The 23,914-nt window shown below is 46.7% G+C and overlaps 1 protein-coding gene across 1 annotated transcript in view; it reads left to right on the top strand.

Moving 5' to 3' along the window:
* LOC144934442 (electrogenic aspartate/glutamate antiporter SLC25A13, mitochondrial-like) overlaps positions 1-10,703 on the top strand; it is a 29,492-nt gene extending 18,789 nt beyond the window's left edge. The window contains exons 12-18 of the mRNA XM_078860194.1: positions 2,257-2,309; positions 3,733-3,813; positions 5,823-5,963; positions 7,670-7,808; positions 8,139-8,297; positions 9,001-9,091; positions 9,843-10,703. Coding sequence (XP_078716320.1) covers positions 2,257-2,309; positions 3,733-3,813; positions 5,823-5,963; positions 7,670-7,808; positions 8,139-8,297; positions 9,001-9,091; positions 9,843-10,056 — 878 coding nt within the window. The 3' untranslated portion in view covers positions 10,057-10,703. The remainder of the gene's footprint in view (positions 1-2,256; positions 2,310-3,732; positions 3,814-5,822; positions 5,964-7,669; positions 7,809-8,138; positions 8,298-9,000; positions 9,092-9,842) is intronic.
* The last annotated feature ends 13,211 nt before the right edge of the window (positions 10,704-23,914 follow it).

Here is a 23,914-nt window from a genome sequence, read left to right as displayed (position 1 = left end):
TTAGCGACATCATGCTAACTTTCGATTTAAAGCTTTCGTGACTACAGGGATTCATATTCTTGAAGGGAAATAATAAAATAATAAAACAATAAAAATTGTATTTCCCTTCTACATGACTTTACCGAAAGAACCCAAAATATAATGCTAATAAGTGGGCTTGGGTAGGGCGCGTTGCTACAAGGGGTGTTGACTGATGGTCAAGAATAATGTTTGAGCGGCAACCCGGGAATTTAACAAGTCGGGAATTCGCGTGATGAAATCAGCTCGCATGTGGGTACTAGGCAGATTCGTGTCATCGTAGGAGGACGAGAGATGGTGCCGGCTTGGGGAAGTCTTCATCCAGCAGTGTATTGACCATTGCCGATTACGATATTAAATTCGGAAAGTCGAAATAAATTGCCCGCTCGCTTTAAACAGCTGGAGCCGTGGAATTGGTGAGCGTGCCGGGCGCAGCTCCAGAGCAGCACGGCGCCCATGCGGCGGACTGCAGTTTGCAGGGCCAGTGTGGCCGTGGCGTGCCGAGCATTTGACGGACAGCTACGTCCTGAGGGCTCGGCCGTGGGTCGCTGCCCACTCACCTCGCCACTTACCGGCGGCCGTTGTGCGCCAGGGAGCCGTGACGAGGGCCAAACACGCTGGAGCGCCTCTCTGGGGAGAAGGAAAAATGCGCGCTATTTCTCGCGGGCGAGCGGACATGCGTGCGTGCTCTGTTTTCACCTGCCAGTCGCACGCGTTCCCCCTGTGTCCTTGCTGATGGACAGCCGTGCCAGGCCAATTCCGCACACTGCACATTTTCAGTCGTTGTGGGTTTTTTTGGTTCACTTAAAAGTTGTGTGTGCAGCATTTATAGTGTGTTGAGCATAAGTAGTTAGACAGGATTATTTTTATTTATTCACTTTATTTTAATTGTTATTTTTCTATATACGTGACTTTACCGAAAGAACCACGGAATAAAGAATATAGACAGCTTTATACACACGAAAAAGCTTACATGTGCATTAGTCAATACTTCTAGATTTGAAGCTTTCGTGACTGCAAGTATTCATATTCTTAGGTTTTTTCGGTAAAGTCACGTAGGTAAAAAATCAAAATTAATAAAAATAAAATAAAAATCACGACGTTTCGGAGGCAACACAAGCTTCCGTCTTCAGGTGGAACCGTCACAGCATGCTTGCTGTAATCAAGTAAAAAAAGCGTGCTGTGACGGTTCCACCTGAAGATGGAAGCTTGTGTTGCCTCCGAAACGTCGTGATTTTTATTTTATTTTTATTTTACTTTTATTGATTTGGATTTTTTACCTACGTGACTTTACCGAAAAAAACCTAAGAATATTAGTCAATACTTGTTGACTTAATCGTCATCATTATGATCAGCCGTGCTCTATGCAATGCTGGATGAAAGCCTCAGCATCTCCAACATTATTCTTGGTCCTGTGATGCCACAATCCGTCTCGCTCTTGTACTACAAGAGTTGATCTCATCACTTCCATTATCCCAGTGATCATCCTCTCGGGCACGTTCTCTTCCCTTTATCTGCCCATCTGTCATCAGTTTCATCCATCAGATGTCATTCTTAACTGTGTGTCCTGCCCAAGCTGAATCTCTTTTTACTTTTTTCCATGTTTTTTTTTTCTTCCATTTTCTGTATGTCTCATCCACGTGTCGGATCTCTCTCATGGTATCTTATATACACTGATTGAAAATTGTTCTTTAGGCACATTTCTAAATGCACTTCATCCTGCTTCCATTTGCCTCGTTACTTCACAATTTATATTCTGGTTCGCTGATGATTATTTCCTTAGATTGTTCGTACACCCTTGTGTGTATCCATTTGTGTCCCTTGAACAACGTGATTTTCTTCCAGTAAACTTGTCTGTATCCTTGGCCCAACTTTGCAGCCTTCTTTGCTTACTTGAGTCATAGCTCCATAAAACGTGATCAAAAGCAATGGGCCGTGTTACAACGTGAGCAATTGCATATCCAGGAGCAAACTTTGTTGTTGTTGTTGAAACAGAAGTATAACTACCTTCTCATCTTCAAAGCAATGTGCGTGCATATTTTATTTCACGATTTATTGTGATTGTGTGGGTGTGCATTATATAATGAAACCTCCTGACTTTGTGTAGCTGATTGACCTTTTTCGCGGAGTGCCTGTGGTTTCGTGCGCATGCTTTTGAGCGTGCGCTCGCGTTCGGCGTGACGCCGCGGCTGACTCTGCCTCCGCGTGTTTCTCTCTCTCTCTCCCCCCCCCTTTCAGGTCTCATTCCTCAGCTCCTTGGAGTGGCTCCAGAAAAGGCCATCAAGCTTACTGTAAGTGGCACAGTTAAATGGAGAAAGAAATCATTGCTGTTGTTTAAATTAACAGTGGCCGAGGTCACGCTGCGTTCCATAACGTTCCTCGCCGGATAATGAAATCTTAGTTGCTGTGTAATTTCCCTTGGGTTTCTGGCTAGAACGTACATTAATTACGTCAATTTGTAGATTAAAATTGAAAAAAAGAAAAGAAATCAGAATTTCATTAATCTAGCTTACGGACTGAATTAGTTTATTGGCTCACGCGGCTAAAAACTCATTATGTCAAAGTTTATTTTTGAACATGAAATTGCACGTTGCTTTTTTTCACGTGAAAATCTGCACTATGTTAGACGTGTGCATCGTTTTGAGTCGGCGTGAACCCACCTTTGGGCACGACGGGAGCTCGCGGTGTTGGACGCACATCAGGCAGCGTCTGAGCAGGCTTGGGGAGAGTGAGCGAGCGAGCAGACGGATCTGCTGGGGAGGAGCCTGTGGGCTTGCGGCTCGTAACGAGGAGTGTCGAAGGAAATCCACCAGGACGTTACCTCCTTTGCCCTGAACATATTTTCACGTTTTTCTTTTGGTAATGAGAAACACACCCTTTGCCAGGACGTGTTATGCCTTATTCACAAATGGATAGGTGTTGTGCGTTTTACTGCTTGCGTGCGTTTGTGTTTCGGTAACAGAGAAGTTGGCAAAAGTTGAATAAAATCACAACCTGGATGTGTCACGTTGGACTCTTAAAGACCTTCATCAGGGATGCAGAGGGCCTTCTATCTGACCTGTGACCCCACTTATTCCGTGTCATTTATATGGCCTTTCTCATATAGTTGTAGTGACTGTTAAAAGAGCATTCATTTAGATGGGCCAGATGGCTCACAGCTGGTAACACCGAGAAGCCTAGGTTTGAATTTGGGCAGCCGCCTCTGATTAAACTGGATTCTCGAGTGTAGTTGGTTGATGGTCTCAGTTTGTCACTGATAATAGTGAAAAAATAAAAATCACTAAGTTTTATTCTGCAATTAAGTTGGCCAAGTTATGCGAATTAAGAATATCAGTTTGGCTGCCATGTGACGAATAATTTCTCGGTGGTGGAGTGAGTGGGAAAGTGCTGGCTCCCCCCACTGTTGGAAAACACAGGTCACACTATGGGATACTCAGAGGCAGTTCTGTGATATCTACTTATGTGGCCCTTTTTTTTAAAACAAAGGTTTTGTTTATGTTTTGTGAGTGTTGTGAAGAGATGCTGCATCTCTTGATATCACACAAATAGCGCAGTTGGGACAACAAATGTTTTTTTTAATATGCTTTTGAAAATGTAAAAAAAAAATATTGATTAAAGAAAGTGGACTAGGGTTGCTGTTGATGAAGTTGTGAGCCTGTGCGTGCTTCTGTTGGTGAGTTGCAATGCAAGTCACCGGCTGGGCGTTTCTTTCAGATGAATGATTTAATAAGGGATAAATTCACGAAGAGGGACAACTCCATCCCTTTGATTGGAGAAATCATCGCCGGGGGCTGTGTGAGTATTGGGTGTCACCCCCTTCGTGACCTATACACCCCACTCTTCTCCCCCACCCCGCCCCCTACCTTCCAGCCCCACCCTTAGCTTGATGCTGAATCTGGCTCTCACCTAATCACTGGCATTCTTACAGAGGCACAGAAGGTTTATAAAAAGCGAGCATTCATGTACCCGAGCCATAAATACAACTTAAATCTGAAGCGAATGCGGCAAAATTGCATCAAATTTGGCTTCAGAAAAGGTTGCACAAGAATAACTTGTATACTGCGGGAAAGAAAATAGTAATTTTGCTCGCCATCCAATAGTGTTTAGAAACAAACGTTTGTGTTTATAGTCTATCTTTGTACTTTTTTTATTATACGATAGCTTGATATTTACTTTGAAGTTGTATAAGATGAGAAAACCTGTGTTAGGTTTTGTAGAGCAGGCTTATCAATGCTGGGAATGTCACAGGTAAACAGAGGCTTCATTTAGTACAACCTGCACAATAGAAAGACAAATGTTGAAAGAGCTGTGACTGAAAGGTGCCCTTTTTCGTGGCTGTAATCAGCTGACCAAGGTTGTGACCTCTGACTCTTCAAGGGTCACTGTGGTTTCATCAGCAGTTCGCTCGAGGGCAGGTAGAAAATGAGAGGTGGCCGGGCACACGAGGTACGGCGAGATACGGGCGAGGGACATAATTTTCAAAAGTCTGTGGCCAAAACTGCCCTCTTCTAACCTTCCACCCACTGCAGCCTCTGGTTACCCAACACACAAAACGAAGACAAAGATCCCCTGTATAGCCTAAACAGACTATTGGGGCAAGTGCTGTTAGCGGGCACTTGTGAAGGCCGGCACTGCACACGAGGGGGTGAGTGGCCAGCACCGTACCCGGCCGCCTTTGTCTCCCTAGTGGCGATGTTTACACTTTGCACCAGGTACTCATTTGAGACTGAGTCGACATGGGGGAGGCCCAGGACCAGCTCAAATATTCGCCACTTATTGAGCGTGAGTGGGAATTGAACTTAGATCGGTGGGTTCGGTGACCTGACCCAGCGTAGCCACGCACGCGCGTGCGTGCGACCATTGGATGAAATGACAATCGGACAAGGCCTTCGGGCAGAGTTTTCGAAGCAGCCTTTAACTTGCCAACGAGATGAGCCCACTCGGGCGGGCTTAATTTTTAATTAAGCGCAAGGGGTATTTGGGGATTGGTAAAAAGAAGTTGAGTCGCTGCCCCCCCCGAAACCCGCGGTTAATTTTCCTTTGTAGTTTTAACGGCGCGCACCGGTGAAGAGGGACATTGTAGTTTGGAGCGGATTACAACGCTCGGCGGCAAACTAAGAGCAGGTTATCACGTTACACAGCACCTTGCTTAAACCTCGCCTAAGTCCACCATTGTCGGCGGTGCGTTATTGCTTAGAGAGGCACTACATTTTCTGACCTCCGCATGAACTCTGCGTTGAGGGGGAGAGGCAATAAACAGAAGTGTTGGCGTGTCCCTGCCACCAAAGTAAATTTATGTACTTTAATTTCGTGAAAAAGTTGCACGTTATAATTATGGTGCCCCGTGCCTTGACGTGTTTCTTTTTTAAGAAAATTTCAGCTCATTACCTCGAAGCCGCTGGCTTATCTCGGATGTCGATTACTTAAGGACGATGAGCATGTCATTTTGTGTACAAGTCGTCTCCCAACATCATCGGCAAAAGAAACAAAAGGAATATACTTTTTTTATAACAGAGTTCCCATTACAAATTTGACTAAAATGCAACTTGGAGATTTTTTATTATCTGCCGCTTGGTGCCAGGTTGAGTGGCATCTTTCCACCCATATCTCCGTTCATACCGGAAGATCGACCAGCCTTTGTTACGACGTCTGTCGTGTAGACGGGAAACACAAAGCCTGAACAATCAACGAATAACGGGGGCAACCGGGCGAAGGTTTTCGTCTTGGCTCCCTACCATACGAAACGAGAAGCGTAGAGGATCCTGTGCAGCCCAGTGATGCTCAATCCCTCCATGTGGGCACAGGCGGGTGGCTCCCAGGTCATCTTCACCAACCCGCTGGAGATTGTCAAGATCCGCCTGCAGGTGGCTGGCGAGATCACAACGGGCCCGCGTGTCAGCGCCCTCAACGTGCTGCGTGACCTGGGCTTCCTGGGCCTATATAAGGTGATTGACCCCCCTCCCCCCGCTGCCACCCCTTGTCGTTCGACAAATTGTTACAATTCGGGGTCTGGTTCGTGTCGCCTGTCACGTACGTGTGTTTTTTTCGTCCCAGCACATTTGCATGTAATTTGTAATTTGCATACATCTTAACCCTTTCCCGCTCCGAGACGTCTGCAAGTTGTGGGGTGGGTCCCGTTTGTTGCGTTGCTGAATCTCGGAACGTGCAAGGGGTTCGGAGTTAATTTTATTGAGAGAGGCATAGCGCCGTTGTTTCTAAAGACATTGTACTCACCGCAGAGAACTGTAGCGACACGACCGCACTCTATGATAGCTGGCGCTAAACCGTGCCACACACCCTCCCGCATGACCTTGTGGAAGCCTCGGTATGTCTTCCGACCTGAAGACGTATCGATAAAGTTATTTTATTTTAGTTTTTCTTCCGGTTCTGGAATCGGAATGGCAAAAGGGTTTTTATTTATTTTTGCATATGTGATGCAAAGGATGTATCTTGAGTGTGAGAATTGATTTTAATGGATGGATCGTCACCCACCACCACTATAGCCAACAACCTTTAACACGTTGAACAAAATACTGAGTGTTGATATCACAACAATAGTTTTTCCTACATGCCTGTACTGGAACTACAGCTGGTCAGTACTGTTTCCCTGCAAGCTGAGACGAAAGTTTGTTTATTTCCACACGAGCACACTGCATGGCAGCCTGATTGCGGTGCTATACTGCACGAACGCAGCGCGGAACGCCCATGGTCACCCGGCACCAACGTCAGAACATTCGCGCAAGGGCACACGTGTGTGCAAAAGAACGCGAGGGTTTAACTTTTTTCCAATGGTGCACGAGTCGCCATCTTTTTTTAAATGGCTCGTAGAGGAACCGGAAAAAAAAATCAGGTGTAATTTTCGTACTTTTCTCACAATCCTGTACTCCGAGCAAAAATCTCACTTTTTTCCGTAATAATAAAGCAGCAAGATCATATGTTTGTGAGTTTAGTTTTTTTTCATGTTCTCTAGGTTTTACAGTATGTGGCGAAATATTGACATTAATACGAGCACGAATTAAAAATGTAAGACTACGTTTTAAATGAACCGTGTCAATCTTCTGTATTTGTTATTCCCAACTCTTTGGTGTCACTATTATTAGTATACGTCTTCCAAAAATCTTCTGCCGTTTCAATTCAATGTCCATAATAGCGTTTTTTAGGTTAGATCGAGTAAATATAAATGTGTTGTTAAAACCTGCCACCACCCGACACAGGTTTAACGACAAATTTATATTTACGCGATCTAACCAAAATAAACCTCTTGTGGCTAATATTGGTCGCGAAAGCCTACATGTTAAATTAATTCAATGTATATTTATTATGCGTAAAATGTCGTTTAGCCAGTTACCAAATATTATTTCAGTGGCAACGGCCCACAGCGGCCACTATCAATAGAGTTAATTTTGGGGGTGGAGAGGAGCCCAGCCAGCAGCCAGCCTGGTAACTTTAAGAAAACATAATTTGTAATTGAAGTCAATATGATTCCTAATTTTGACCGTGGATTTATTTTCCCTTCGCTGTATTTCACACTGCGAGTTTTTTGCGGTTTTGTCACCGTTGGAGAACGAATCGCGTGCGTCTGCCTCTCTTTCCCACTGATGCTCCACTGATGCCCCACTGATGCCGTACTGATGCCTCACCATGTATGCAGGGTGCCAAGGCGTGCTTTCTTCGCGACATCCCCTTCTCCGCCATCTACTTCCCGGTGTACGCGCACACCAAGTCGAGTTTCGCAGACGAGAAAGGCCATGTGGGGCCACTGCAGCTGCTCACGGCCGGTGCCATCGCAGGTCAGCAAGCACGGGTCGGGGTGCGGCTCCACGTTCAATATAAAGGGCCCGCTCACGCATTACTCACGTTACATTTTAAACGGGCTCTGTATTTTTAGGACCCGCCATTTAATATTACTGATTTTTTCCAGTTTCATGCAGCTATAATTTTACACATTGGCCATACGTGAAAATATTGTTTACATTTCTGTCAGAGGTGTAAATTGCGTTGGGCCTTTTGACCGGCCCGCCGTTGCTAAGACGCGCCCTCCATGTTAGGCGGTCGCGACGGTACGTCCGACCACCGCGGAATTCATATGCCGCCCTCCGTCTCTCTCTCTCTCTCTGTAGGCATGCCGGCCGCCTCCCTGGTCACTCCGGCCGACGTGATAAAGACGCGTCTGCAAGTGGCGGCGCGTGCCGGCCAGACCACATACAGCGGCGTCATAGACTGCTTTCGCAAGATCCTGAACGAGGAGGGCCCTCGGGCCCTGTGGAAGGGCGCTGGAGGTACGGACGAACTCTGCCGCCCACCAGGTCGTGGCGAATGTACACGCCTTGCGTTGAAACGCGTTGCTGAAGGGCAGCTTCGTGCGCGTGGGACGCCAGCTCAAGCTTCAAAAATGCTCAGCGTTTTGTGCCTGCAGTACATGAGAGCACGTGTTGTATTTTTTTTCTTCATGTAAATTTTTTTTATTTTTTCCGGTTATTTTAACCACGCAATAAGCGTGGTTAAAATTGCCCTGCCATATGACTGATATTCGACGCATGACAACCGAACTACTTTATTACACTTGTCAGAGCTGGAACTTAGCCAAATTAAGTTCAGATCCAAATATGATAGGTTTTTTCAATACATATACTGTCATTGTGAATGGGACTGAGAGAATCGACTCGCTGGACTTGATAATACAGTTTAATCACAGGCGGGTGCCTGACTTTAAACCCAGGATTCTCAGCAGTGCCATCTCAACGTTCTGACGAATTCTGAGCCACCAGGTCTTCCTCTAAATGATTTGCCTGAACTCTGCGCCCTGTTTCCACCGTAGCAGAAAGCCTCGAAGCCTGTTAGACGCGTGTGATTTGTTATTGCCGCTCTCGCTTGCGCTGTTCGAAAGAAAAGACAAATTTGGCTCCCCATTGTCGCGTTTAAACTTCTGAGTGTGCATTAATCCGTCGCCTTTGCTAACGCAAGTCGCACTGTTGCTCGCAGCTCGTGTCTGCCGCTCGTCTCCGCAGTTTGGCGTCACTCTCCTCACGTACGAGCTGCTCCAGCAGTGGTTTCACGTCGACTTCGGTGGCCGGTACTGCGACGCACCATCGGGGCCCCGCACACCCTTGACACCCCCACTCCGTTATTTAAGCGGAAGCGCTTCCGCTCTTATTCGTGGGTCACAATTCCTCAAGCTGTATTTTGCCCGTGTGTTTTTTTTTACATTTGTATAAAAAAAACTGCTATGTGTCAGAAGTTTCATTGATTTATCACCAGGGCCTGTTACGAGGAATTGTTTAACACTTGACCATAGGCTTCTGTCATGTATTCATATAAGTAGTGTATGGCGTAGTGTTAGTAAATACAGAGCAACGTTTATGACAGTTACACAGTTGATATAGAGCTATTGAAGTTGACATTTTTTGTTTCGTTACTTACGATTTGTGGATTTAACGCAGTCCAAAGTCAGCCGTATGAATGGGCACACCACAGTCGATCGCCAGGTCGCGTGTGGTGCGGTCGGGTGTGGATACTCCCATCTCTTCCAATAAGCCTGGCCTGCATGGAGGAGTAGGTCAAATACCCTCTAGAGGGGTTAGCTATGGCTCCATCTATTGGAGGCCCCTTCTGTTAACAGTAGAGTGGGTAATACATTCCACGGCTGTACCTTCACCTTTTAAAATCAGTTTTATGTCTGGCATTTTACTTGTCGCCATTAAAATAGGCCTTGGTTACCATGCACCCTTAATCCGCCTGTGAGAGATGGAGCTGCTACGCATCACCGATTTCTCCCATTGACGCACGTTCTCTCTGTCCCCCCCATCCCGCCCCTGACCGAGCAGAAGGCCAGAAACGGTACCCAAGTCTCCTCTTGCAGATCTGCCTCCAAACCGGGTCGACCACATTGGAGGCTACCGCCTGGCACATGCCACCTTTGCCGGCATCGAGAACAAGTTCGGCCTCTGCCTGCCTAAATTCCGCGTGGCTGGCGGCGGTGGCCCCACATCGGCTGGCCCGGTGGCTTCGGTGGCGCCCCTCGCTGTGCCCCAGGCCTAGGTGCAGCTGCTGCTGTCGCCCTGTTCCATTTGCGCAGCTGAGCCTTCTCATTAGTTTGTGGAACAATTGTTTCACCAGTTGCAATGGTGGGTTATACATTTCCGTGTGTTCTTTGCTCACTGGTTGGAATAGTACGTATATTTTCAGTTTTTGATGACCAAGTTATTGTATTAGTGGGTTATACATTTCCATTCATTCTTTGCCAACTGGTTCCCATGGTGGTTTATCCATCTTTAGTCAATCTTTGGTGACCAGCCATGCAATTATTTCAGCAGCCAATTGCAACTAGAAATTCTTGAGATGTACTAGAGCATTCGTTTGTTTGAGACACTTTATATGAGTGGATATTTCCACCTACAGTAAAAACCCTTGAATGATTTATCTTGTGAGTACAGGTGGACCTGTCCCATGCCTGTCACATCTATTCGACCATCTGTTGGGATCCGCTCTGCAATCTGCTATCGTGATCTTACCTCTGTTAACTGTGCAGAATGCTGTCGTTTTAAGAGCCTGGGATTAATTTTTTGCACAAGTTCTGATGGTAAAGGTTTGTAAGCAATTCAAATTCTAATGAGAATGTATTTTACTCGAGAACAGAAAACAGAGTGGTAACCATATGTGAAAAAATTATAAACTTTTTTTTCCTACTCAGACCGGTTGGTGTGTTTGCGCGTTTTGTCCTTGGCATTGATGGAATTATCCTCTGCTGCTGCTGTGTTTTTGTCTAATAACCGCACAACTTGGCTTTATTGGGTCAGCCAAAATAGTGATTTGACTCATGGCAGAAGAAACATCCGTCTAACAATGCCTAGTGTGGTACGTACAGTAATATTGCACACAATGCAGCTGATATATTTTATTTCAGCACAATTTGAATGTAATTGTGAGTCCGGTTCATTGTTTTAGTAAAAATGTATTCCGGCAAATTTATTTAGCTTGCGAGTCCCCCCGCGCGCCAGCATCTGTGTGTCCGTTGCACTTAAAACTGGACGCGCAGAAGTTGCAAATGTATGCTGAAGACAGGGTCATTACGCACTCGAGAACGCGCGGACCACAGAGGCCTGCTGGAGAAAATTGTAAAAATGTGTGTGCTGTTCAGACTTGCACTTGTGAGCTCGTACTAAGTGCAAGCGTGTTAAGGTCTGGCTGCCTTGTTTTCCATCCAAAGGACGTTCCTTTATAAGATGCCTTGGTTTGGGAGACTAAGAAATGTAGGCTTCATTGCTCCATCTTAATGCATAGAAAGGTACTTCTCAGTTGATTTTTTATTTTCTATGGGTGGCATCTGCCTTGAATGCTGTACAACAACTCACAAAGCCACAGTTGCAGAAGATCAAGGCTTCACGTTGCCCATGGCCGCTTGCAGTGAATGTGTTTTATTGTTGTGTCCATTTCATTTGCTACAAAATCTTTACAGTTGAAGAGTTTGTGTTTTAATCTTAAAATGTTCCGATTTTTGTCTTCCTTTTCGTCACGGTATATCTAATCAATATGTTCTGAATGTAAAACACGGAAGCACCTTGTAGGTTTCTTTAAGCAATATATAAATGGTCTGTCAAAATTATTGTTTGTGATCACTCTGTAACCTCAAGTTCTTAATGGGCATCTTTATGAATGCAGTTGACATCGGAAACAATGCACTGAGGTTCGTTATGGAAATATATCAAGCAGTTTTAACCCTTGCGGAGGGTTATCTGAACAATGATTCGCCCAGTATTCAGCTGCTGGAATTCCAGCCTAACAAACATTTCCCATTTTTATAAATGGTTATTGTACCTCCTGCATTTTTCCAGAATCTCTTGAAAGTCCACCTCGGCGTTAAGCCGAAAGCATCCGTTGTGTATGGCGAATCCACTTTTCTCACTGATTTGATCTCCTTTGTCACGAACGTGATCTGTTCTCACGAACTTATAAATGCACATTCTAATGAAAACAAGCTGAAGTGCCGTGTCTCTTTGGTAGCTTAGTATTTCATACGTTTGATCATAAAACACACCACAAACCATTGTCGTGTTGACTTTGGGACCATCTAAAGCACAGTTGTCAAAAATGCAGACAAAAATAAGTGAATTATGTAGCGAGTGGTGGGTATATTTTTTCATGTATCAGTACAGACTTATTCAATTGGATCCGACCAATCCACGTGACACCCGCTGCTCTACATTAATATCTAAACTGGCTCAGTTGCAACTATTCACCTAATATAATTGGACTCCCAACTCAATGCAATGCAGGATCTGGTTCAGCGATGACATTGCAACGTGTACATATAATCTGGTTATTTAAAGAGGCGCACTGAATATTTTTTTTATGGACGTTTTGAGCATTGTGCTTTTGCTTTGAAGATCAAATGTTCAAAATGTCTTTTGCCAATTAAACCTAAGACGGTGCCCTCAGTTGTAAAAAAATAAGCATATTCCCATAGAAGCATAGCATTGGTTGCTTCCTTTAGTTAAACCTATATCCTTCCGTGGTGCAGAATCAATTATATGGTCATTGGGTTAGACTTGTCTGATAGATGTTTTCCCCCAGTGCCAAAGATTCAATTCAAAGCAGTGCACTGTGCCTTACGAGGATTGTGATGCTGTCTTGACACGTACACCGTTGCTGTTGCTGGGTTTTTGTTTTATTTACGATGTTGCCTCCATGTTTTTGGGGCGTTCCGTGCTCTCCCTGTCTCCGAAGAATGGATGCTATTGTTGAGTGCGTTTTGCGTCAGAGGGAGCCATTTCCAATGCAGTGCAGTGACGCGTGGGATTTGCCATTGTTGCGCCGGGCCAGGCGAATCGTAATAGGAATGGCAAAACGTAGACGTTGATAATTACCGAGGACCTGTAGCTTCCGCACCGAAGTGGCATCTCCGTTGGCCGTTTTGTGTTACAAAATGGGCTCGTGCAGGAAGCCACGTTGCCTCTGCATCTGGATTGAGATCAAATAAATACAGTCAATACGCCGCTAATTCTTTTAACGCATCCCATCAGCCACCACTGCCTTCTGGGAGTATTATTTCCCCCCCAACAACATTGGTTTAATACGAGAACTCTTGGAATGCAGTGTCTCATCAGCAGTCAAGCTTGCTTAGACGAATGCTGGTGGACCGCCTAATGTGTATAGGCAAGGACGTATGGCTCCTGATTCGACGCAAGGGTTTTTTTTTTTATCCACATCACAATGATAATTTGCGTCATTGTGGAGTGCATCTGTGTTTATGGATTGAGTTAGGTGTGTTTTATGGTCATTAATTACTAGTGCTGCTGCTGTTGTGTTACGGTTATCACACTGTAACTACAATGTAACTACAGAAGGTTGCTGGTACAATGTCCCGTCAGCCGCAGTTAAAACAATGGTGCAAGTTTCCTAAATTCTCCAACCCCCCCCCCCTCTCATCTGTCCACCCAACAGTATAATGGGCACAGGTGGCGGTGGGGTAAAATGTGGGATCTGCCACCTCAACCAAGACATGGGGAGCAAGCGTGGAGAAGTAGCCCACAATACCCTTTAGAGGGGCTGCCTATAGTGGAGGCCCTTTCGCCAGCAGGAGTGCGAGCAAGCAATTGCAGGGCAGTGCCTTTGCTTTTCAGAATCACAATATGTATTTAAACTGCAGGAATCCGATGAGCTATGAAGCTCTTTCACAGATTGCTTTTAAGGCACGGAATTGTGGCTTGCAATTACATTTCATAACAAGTTTAATTCCATCTTCTCGATTTAGAGCTTTCGTGACTGCAGGGATTCATCTTCTTGGTTCTTTCGGTAAAGTCACGTAGAAGGGAAGTAATAAAATAATACAAATAAACCCAAAAATCGTTGATTATGAATAAAATAATACAAATAAAACATAATAAAATAATTCTCACGACGTTTCAGAACCAAGAAGATGAATCCCTGCAGTCACGAAAGCTTTAAATCGAAATTTAAGTTTAATTTCTCATAGGAACATAAAAAATGCAGCTGCGGAAGTGCCTGGGGGTGCATGTACACCTGTGTGGGTGGTGGTGTGTGGGTGGTGTTAAAAAAAATCATGGCCCTGTCACTCAGCAGAGGTCCAGTATTTTGGAAAACAGATACTATAGCAACGTCGGTCGCTCTCACCAGTTTTTTTTTTATAGCTGCCGTGCGCCATGCTGGCATAAAGGTGATACACGAGTTTCCAAAGCCAAAAGCTGACATTTAACAAACACCCCCCCCCCCCACACGTAAACCTGAAGCGGTTACGCACGTGTTAAAGCAGCTAAGATTTCGCAAATCCTCATTTTAATCACTTGTGGAAACGACTAGTTTTGTCAATATTCCTCAGTGGACGGTACGCAGAACTTCCAGCAAATGTGAAAACTATCACTACTGTAATGAGCCTAGAATGTCTGTGTGTAACGCGCGTGACGTCACTCCACATGCCGCACCCCCCCCCCTCATTAATATTCATGAGCGGGTGGATTTTTACACTTACGCAGAAGGTCGAGCGGAAATTATTTTTATTTCGCAAATTCGCTTTAAGTTTGACGTTTCTTTATTGGAAGTGAATCTAATAAATAATTCTACACAGCAACAAAGTGGATTTGGTGTCTTTATTTCTTCAGCACTTGAGACAAATTGAAGGTCAGTTATTTACAGTGCTACATTGAAATGCAGTGAAATGTTTGATGACATACTTTCGTGCAAGATTCACTGCCATTAAATTTACACAAGATACAATTATACTCTGAATCTTGATTTGAAGCTTTCGTGACTGCAGGAATCCATACTCTTTGGTTCTTTCGGTAAAGTCACGTAGGAATAAAATAAATCACGACGTTTCGGGCGCAACACAAGCGTCCATCATCAGGTGGGAAAGCATGGTCTGCTGCTGAGGCAGACTGTTCTAATTATACTCTGCTCAATTTTTTCGTAAATATTCCAGCTTCCGTCCTAGGACGGGCAAACCAACTAGTATGACCACAATACACGCGTGTGTGAAGAGTAGTGGGAAACAAAAATGATGATCCATTTATAGATACCCCACAAAAGGGATATATTGTTGAGAAAGAATATATTCTCAAAGCCTCTGTACGTCTCCTACAAATCTCAATGCACGTATTAAATCGTTTCACACTTGCCCGTAAGACGTGGCGTTATCTATCTCGCAATATTCACTCAGTTGAGCAAAAAAGTTGACGGTCGTTTGAAATCAGTGGGGTATCTGTGCACGAATCCACCCTGTAACATTAATCGGCAGAATGCTTTAGCTTTTTGTTTTGGTTTGTTACAATAACACTTCATTCTCGCGAAGTGAACATATTGCTGCTGCTGCTGCCGGGTCTTTGGTTAAAAGCCGCCCCTTAAATGTCAAGTCAGCCGGTCAGTAAGTAAATAATTGCGTCACACGAGTTATGCCTCGGTCGCCGCCAGCGACATTTGCCCGTGATGGGCGAGCGAGACGCAACATCAGAGAGGCGCGGGGAGAGAGTGGGACGCGCTTTCTTGTTTAGGGGGCGGGGGGTGTGGGGGGCCCTTAGTAGCATTTTTGCCTTAAACGTCGCCGCGTTTCACAGTTGAGCGGCGAGCTGTAATTTGTGGCTCCTGGCGGAGCTGGGAAGCTGTAATTAGCCACGCCGGGCCCCGTTGGCGCATGGTAGGCGGCAGCTATGCACAGGTCTGCCTTTGACAGAGGGGTGGACATGCCCACCGCCACGAGGCCATTGCACCCGCGCGCCGTGGCTTCTCGCGTCTGCCACGATCTTGATAACGCGGTTGATTTGACTCGAGTGGCGCTCTGGTCAGATTTCTCGACTTGCAGTTGCAAGCTGGTAGATGTCAGTTCCTGGTTTGACGGTCGACGTGAGTCTAGCGAGCTCAAATAAATATCTCATTGAACATTTACAGCCTTTTGTCAACTCACTGCCGGATGAATGCCTTGCCAAAACCTGCCGGTCATGCGCGTTGTTTGACCGTAGTTAACCACGCTGGCCATTAGGTGGAGGAGACCAGGACCAGATTAGATATGACTTATTGTTTACGTTTTTATAAAGCGCAAGCAGACCCAATAAAGGACTTCAGATCGCCACTTGACACTGATGTTAGCTGTGGCTGGGAATATAACTCGGACGACCGGGTCAACGGTGGTCAGCACCCTTATAATGGCTTGCACTCTATGCGGGCAATCCCCGACTTATGAACGGGTTCCATTCCTGAGACCCGTGCGTAGGTCAAACGGTTCGTTATTTGGAACACACTAATGTAGTGTATGTAACTGCACGTATGATCAGTGTTATAAAATGTATTGTCTTGGGTCTTTCGGTAAAATCACGTAGATAGGTTCAAAGAAAAGAAAATATTTTCTTTGAACCTATCTACGTGACTTTACCGAAAGACACAAGAATGTGAATTTCTGCAGTCACGAAAGCTTTGAGTTGTTATGAAATGTGTTACAGTTCAACAAAAAATGGAATCGTGTAAACTAATAAATCAGAGAATATTGTACATTTGTACATTTGCCTAAACAAATAGTTCCACGGTTTGGTTCGCAAGCGCGAGTTGACGTTCACAAGTCACATGGTTAAAAATAGACATCTTATGGAAGCTTGTTACTCAAGTGCGGATGCTCGTAACTCGGGCGTTGGTAATTCAGGGACTGCCTGTATGACGTCAATTCATACCACTGCCTTATTTTCGTCACCTGAACACCCACACAGACGTAGCTCACATCGTCATCCGTCCTTTCTCGTATCCGTCGTCTCAGCCTTCTCCGCCTCCCCTGTACATTGCTTTGATTCACGTCGTTTCGATTATTCGTCGTCGCACCTTTCAAAGAACTCATCCCCGATGTTAACCGGGGTATTACTGTATCATCATCATCATCATCCTAGAGGGAGACTGACCTCAGCCGAGGAAATGTGGAATTCCCACCACTAATTCATGGCCACGGTTGGAAATAAATGATGCCTTTCATTCTCCTTTGAGCAGAGACCCTTTGCGTTGATTGTAATTTACCCCATGTCGTTAAAAATGTTGAATTTAATGTGTGTTGTCATGCAAAGGTTGTTCTTGGCAAGTAATGGTCCCTTCTTGTTGCTGATGAATGCACATTGGCACAGTGAGGCTTATTTGATTGGCTGCAAGGATTGTCGGCGTTCAGGGTGAAAACACGAGCATTGACTTGTGTGATTGGTGCCATCTAGTGGCACAGGCCCCGCTTGTGACGGCAATCGGGAAAACGTTGCGAGCGTACACAGGCGCAGACTCGAATGCCGTGGTGAATCATTATGCAAGCCAGTTAATGAAATAGTGCGCTGCACGCGTACGTGATGAGTTTGCATTCCGCCTACGTCTGATTTCATCTCTGGTGCTTTACTGTGGCTCTCTGAGGCTCGGACAGGCTCGGTGAAGGCCATGGATCTCCCCTTCGCACCACGAACGAGGACGTGTAAAAGCATGATTGGGAGCACCGATCCGCAGTCAATCGGGAGAGTCAAAACAGCCGTCACAAACTCGAAGTGAACTCGCCTCGACATTCACAGCGATATGCTCGCGACGTCACTTTGCAACACATACACACTCGCGACCTACGCCCTTGACATCCTCGTGAAAATGACACACCGACGATGTGGCATTGGCTGGACACAGCACCGGTCTGCCATCCGTCGAAGCAACTCGAATACCGAAAAACGGTCGCCACTGGCGAGAAGAGGCACCCGCGTTCTCACCCGGAGAAACTCTCTCCTCATCCTTCAACCTCATCAATTGACGCGCACAGAGATACCACGAAAGCCGCTTTCGGCATATCACACTCGATAGGAGCCGAACTTTTCGACAACGGCACTGGACGATGATCGCCGAGATTAAATCGAGGACAAACATCGTCCAAAAACTCGCCGTTAAAAATCTGGACAGCGGCTGCTCCAGTTATTAGGATAGCGACCACTTCTCTCTCTCTCTCTTTCTCTCTCTTCCTCGAATATTCCGCAGCCGAGGCTTTGCTCCTCGGTGCGGGGGGTCGCAGCGAGCGAGCGGAGATCGTGGACGCGCGACCCAACACGGCGGTGCGTCAGATCGCGGGCGCCCTGAAATCACCGCAAACATCTCCGCGGCTCCCACCGCGCTGTCGAGCATCGCCCCCCCCCCCCCCCCACGTTTGTCGAACAGCGGCATCACCATCGGGGATCTGACGGGGCCTCGTCAAACGCTGAGCTGACGAGTCACCACGAACTCGGTCCCCCCTCCCGCCCCGCGTCACCCTTTCTGGTCAGTGATTCAAAACTCCGGCCACAGCGTTGCGCCTTGTGGAGAGATGGCGAACGGAACGGAGGGGAGCACGAGTGGACCGACAAAGACCGCATCTGTGACTCAACAGACCCCCCCCCCCTTTCCTGGCGTCTCCTTCTCTTGCCCCCCCCCCCCCCCGTTAAATTCTGGACCACGGTTAAATCTTCGCATTCGGACATCGCCGCACGGACCGATGCGCTCGTCTCCTCCGCGAGCGGAAGGCAGGAGACAGTCCCCACCTGCGACTGCACGGGCGGAACGACCGGTGGAGCACGTGGTCACCTGCTGCTGCTGATGCTGCCCGCACGTCGAGACCGTGGTGGGGCCGTGGCATCGAAGCCGCGCGTCGGCTCACAGCCAGCGCCACTGAACGGCCAAAGATCCCAGACACCGATTTATGCCATTTGTTTTTGCCGTTCCAAAAAGCAGCTCTGGTTGGCTACGTACGGTGCGAAAAAAGTCCAACTTACATACGTACAAGAAGAAGTATGCAGTTAATTTTGCCGTGCTGTGCTCGTTATCATTTACGCGAGCTATCCAACTCCAAAAGCCCTCGTGGAGTGGAATGTTGTATTTCAGTTGCTTGATTCTTTTTTTACCGAAACCGGATTTTTTTTTTCGAAGCAGACAGCTTTACATAAGCAATGACAATATTTCAAGCGCCGCTAGTACCAAAAACAAATACGAGCGACTTGGGGTAAAAAAAAAACGATGAGATTTCGCCTTCGGCTGTTTTTCCTCCACGTCTGTTTGGTTTTAGGAGCGGCGAGGAGGGGGGGGAGCAAAAGGCCGTCCGTCTGTGCCCACCAAAAAGGACTTTGCTGCAATCCCCACAGCTTGACCTTGGGCCCTCTTAACGCGACTGAAGTGAAAGCAGATCGTCGGCGATGCCGAGCCAGATTCCCGCAAGGCAGAGTGTAATTCACTCCAAAAGGGCCCTGCGTTCATTTCAGTTTAACCTCTTGTTAAAGGTCACATCAACTCTGCAGTGTAACTTACAGAGCAAAACAACATTATCCAGTTTGAAAGTGTCCACCTTTGTTTAAATGTACATTCTAAACCTCTCTCCGCCGAACGTGTTTTTTTTTATCAACGTTAAGCCCGCCTTCGGTCTGCTCGAGGCTTGGAACATCTTCGTTGCCATCTTTCCCGGGTGCCGAAGGGCGCCAAACCACTGTGGTCTCGTCGCCCCGCGCCTCCTGAAAAAAAATGTCAAGCGCATCGCTCCCTTCCGGCAATAAAAAAACAACAAAGCTCATCGGCTTTAGCCGGTTGTGCGGTGTAGCTTGTTGGCGCTGGGAGCGGGTGTTGGGGAACGTATTCAGTCAGTTTCCTAAAGAAGGCAGAAACCCCCGGCACGTGGAGCAAACTTTGGCAGATATTGTGGGAAATAGCGCGCAAGTACGATCCCTAAAACACATCGGAGACATCGCGGGGTGGGACTGTTGGGGCAAGTGCTGTTAGCGAGTAGCACCTATGAAGGCCGGAACGGCACACGAGAGAGTGGGAGTGGCCAACATCACGCCCGGCCGCCTTTGTCTTCCTAGTGGCAATGCTTTTACACATCGCACGAGGTACTCAGTTGAGGCTGAGTCTACTTAGGGCAGGCCCAGGTATCGTTTCAGATAATCCTCACTGGTGTTGGCCGTGAGCGGGAGTCAGACTCGGGCCGCCGGGTTCAGTTGTGCAGCGCGCTAACCACTACACCACCGCTCCCCATGACACACATTTCTTTTGGTTATTTGTTAAAGTCATCTTCTACAGCCAGACTAACCATAATTAGCATTCGAGCGGTCAGGTGGTCTGTACTTTCATTGCGGCTGAAAACCTGAAATTGCGTACTGTTGTGCTATCCGCAGGGTCAGTGCCGGATTAAGCGAGTGTGGGATCTGTGTTTTAAAGGGGGCCCTAAGAACATACGTAAATATTACAACACATACATTTGTTTACGTTATTGTATTTTTTCTTTTGCTATACAGCCAGATAACACGACAAATCGCTAACCTTAAACACCCAGTCGTTCATAAAAGTTGAAGGTGGTATAGTACTATAGTAACAGAGCAAGTGCAGAATCACTGAATCGGAATTGATAGCCTGAAAGCATCTTCTTGGTTCTTTCGGTAGAGTCACGTATACGTGATGAATCCCTGCAGTCACGAAAGCTTTAAATCGAAATTTAGCCTGAAAGCATTTAGCGCGGGGACCCTTGAAAGTGCGGGGCCCGTAGCTACATATGCAGCTACTTGTGCTACTGGGGTAAGCTGTTATCAGCTGCACTTGGCATTTGCCGGTGTTCGGGCGCTTTTTTTTAAACCGCTGGTGGACGGTAGCGGGGGCGGGGCACTTTGCGCCGGTGCCGATTGGATTACCTCACTAATTGTGGGTGATTGACGGCGTGTTGCGGCACGAAGTTTTACACGCTGATTTAATCCCCCCTCGAGAGAACGAGGGCAGCCCGGTGGTGTGAGAAGCGATTCCACAACGCGGCCTCTTGTTTCCCGGCACTGAAGGCGGAGACGGGAGGGAGGGACGGTGGTGCTGCTGCTGCTGAAGCCACCCCTTGCCTGGCCACTAAGGGTTACCACCTCTGAAGTAGTAAAAAATAAATAAAAACCCCAGCGCATATCACGGGGAAACACGAACATCTAGCTACCGGAAGAGGGCAGAACGATATGTAAATCCATTGATATTAAACGGTGCACTCGGGGGCTTCAATTCTCACTATATGCGTTTCGGAATCTTGCTAGATTGCATCGGAGTAGGAATTATCGGCGTAAGGCACTACCACTAGAGTATACGGTATTCATATCCTTTATAAAGTACCCCCCTCTCCTATGTTTTTTGTTCCCTAAATTCTCAAGTACTGACGTTCAGGACATCTGGCATCCCTGCGAGCACGTGTTTCGCACACCACCACCACCGCACACCGCACACCGTGCCAATAGTATCCAGAGGACAGAATATGGTGAGATGGATGTGTCGTGCCAACATTTTTTTCCGAAACGGCGTTCCATACCGTTCCAGCTACAATTAAGCACCGGGAGTGTTGTTACACGACTGACAAAAACCGGGACTTCCAAATGCCCCGGGAAGACTTAGGCCCCGTGTTCTTGTTCCGTGGCTTGCTTCCAAACACGGCTCAGCTCCGGCTGGAGCTGCTCAGTTGATTTTAAGGACACACGGGGAGCGAGCGGCTCAGTCGTGGCTTGGCTCAGGCTCGGTCTCGAGGAAGATTCTGAGCGTGGCTGTGGGACGCATGCTTCGATCGAGCTCGAGCCAAGAAGAGCAGAGCGATTGCATTGTTTATGATCACGATGATGATGATGGTGGCGTTGGTGATCGTAGACCTCGTGATGAAAACAATGGGAGTAATGCTGTTTGGGATGACAGCAATGGCGGTGAAAATTAATTGCGGTGATTGAACTAATGAAGCTTGTGGGACAAGTATAATCGTCTGATGATGATGATGAGAGCACTAATGCATGTACGTTGAACTTCTTTCGCACCATACGTAGGCACCCCCGCTAATCGGAGATGCGTGAAGACACCAAACTAAACACGTAATAATAGTGATGTCATTGTGATAGGTGGTAGCTTGGGGAGGCCTTCATCCAGCAGTGGATTAATCAACGAGATGATAATTAATGGTAATATGGTGGGACCCTGCTTTGAATGGGTGAGGTTGAGGTTCGGTTGGTGGTTTCACTGTGCCAGGTCGCCTCTAAAACTAGCCTCGGCTTTGTTATTGTTAGACACATTATCCGTTGTATCAGTCGTTCGTTTCATCACCATCACCAGTCCCGTTATCATGATCAGTGCAAACATCAACACAGTACACCTAACAAAATCATTATCACTATTCACAGTCTAATTAGTCTCATCATAATTGTATCACATCATCATCATTAGGCCCACCATCATCATCATCATTACGTGTGATCCATTGACATCACGGGCGTGATGACGTCAGAGATGAGCAGCCCACGTGAGCCAGTCGCTGCCCACCTCTTATCGCAGGAGGTCAGTGCAGCCCTGTGACTCACGGTGAGCAAGGCTGCTCTCTTGAGCCAGAGGCCAGCCTGAACCGAGGGATGACCAATATACGGGCCTTGCGCGTTTTCCCAGGACAACTAGCTACCTCTAAAAGATGACGACCCCTGGGGCAAATCGTGGCAGGTGGCAACCCCCTGAGGCTGGCACTCGTGCTGGAATCACGGGCCAGCAGTGCTGGCACCGTCGGCAGTCTCCGCCCCTCTTCCCCGTGTGCCCAACGATTGCCGTGTAGTGTTTAATTAGAGGCAGCCAAATTAGGCGCCGGCAATTACAGTGGGCAGAGGTGGCGTGACCATGGCTGCGGTTGAGTCGAATTGGACGCGTAGAAATGTTACGCAGCGTGGGTTCCCCCTCCTTTACTCTCCACAATCTTTCATCGTCGGTGCCTCAAGCGTGTTAGCATCGCAGGCAAGCCGAGGAGAAATTACTCGAGTTGCTCTACATATGTCCGAGAGGTCAATGCTGTTTTTTTAAAGCCACGCTCCTTGCCTGTAACATCGGCAGTTCGCCAGCGTTGATTCAAGCGAGCCTGACTCAGCTGATGAGACACTGTGCGTCGAAACCGGTTCAGAGTTTGGTCGACTTGACAATCAATGCTGCTGAAATGATGCTACTCCCACATGCGACGGCTGATGGTTTGAGTAAAAAATGCTTTTATGTATTTTTTTTATGTGGAGAGACGGATATGCGAAGGAATTTTACCCTTATTTTTTGGTAATATATATGGCGCAGGGTTAGCGCACTACGCTCTAAACACAGCTACCTTAGTTTGATTTATATCCACGGCTAACATCGATGGCGAATTATATCTGAACAAGACCTGGGTCCCCTGCACTGATGTCAAGGCTGTGGGAAGGCCTCATCCAGCAATGGATAAACGGTTGTTGGTGGTGATATTTTAAACGATGTATGTGTTGCATGGCCTTCCCTATATTTGTTTACTATTTTATGTTTTATTCCAAGTGTCTATGAACTCTATTGTAATGCTATACACGTGTATTTGCTTTCAAGATCCATATTTTCCTTGGAAAAGAGCAGAATATCTCTCACCTGGTGATACATAACGATTTTTGAAAGATATCTTCTAGGTATTTGTCCCGGGTCTCCCTCTTTCATAAGATACCTGTTGCTCGCGAGGATTACCATTTAGTTTAAACTAGATTTATGAATCGAAAAAAAAATTGCGTAAATATGTACGCATGTATTGTTCCGGCCTCACTAATATCTCAGCCACACCGTTCCAGCAACACACGATCGACGGCCACGCCATCTCAACCACTCGAATTTCATATTCTTAGGTTTTTGACGGAGACTTGTGTTGCCTCCGAAATGTCGTGATTTTTGTTTTTATTTTATTTTATTTTCATTAATTTTGATGTTTTACCTACGTGACTTTACCGAAAAAACCTAAGAATATGATTCCTTGCAGTCACGAAAGCTTCAAATCTAGAACTCGAATTTCATCTTCATCACCCCACAGCGATCTCTCGCGACACCGTCCCTGACGCACCAATCACCGCCACGCCATCTCGACACACCGTGCGTACCCCCCTCCCTCCTCGCCCCC

This window comes from Lampetra fluviatilis, chromosome 10, assembly GCF_964198595.1.
Source record: "Lampetra fluviatilis chromosome 10, kcLamFluv1.1, whole genome shotgun sequence".
Lineage (NCBI taxonomy): Eukaryota > Metazoa > Chordata > Hyperoartia > Petromyzontiformes > Petromyzontidae > Lampetra > Lampetra fluviatilis.
The sequence above is the reverse complement of the archived record's forward strand: the minus strand, read 5'-3'. Positions and strand labels throughout refer to the sequence as shown.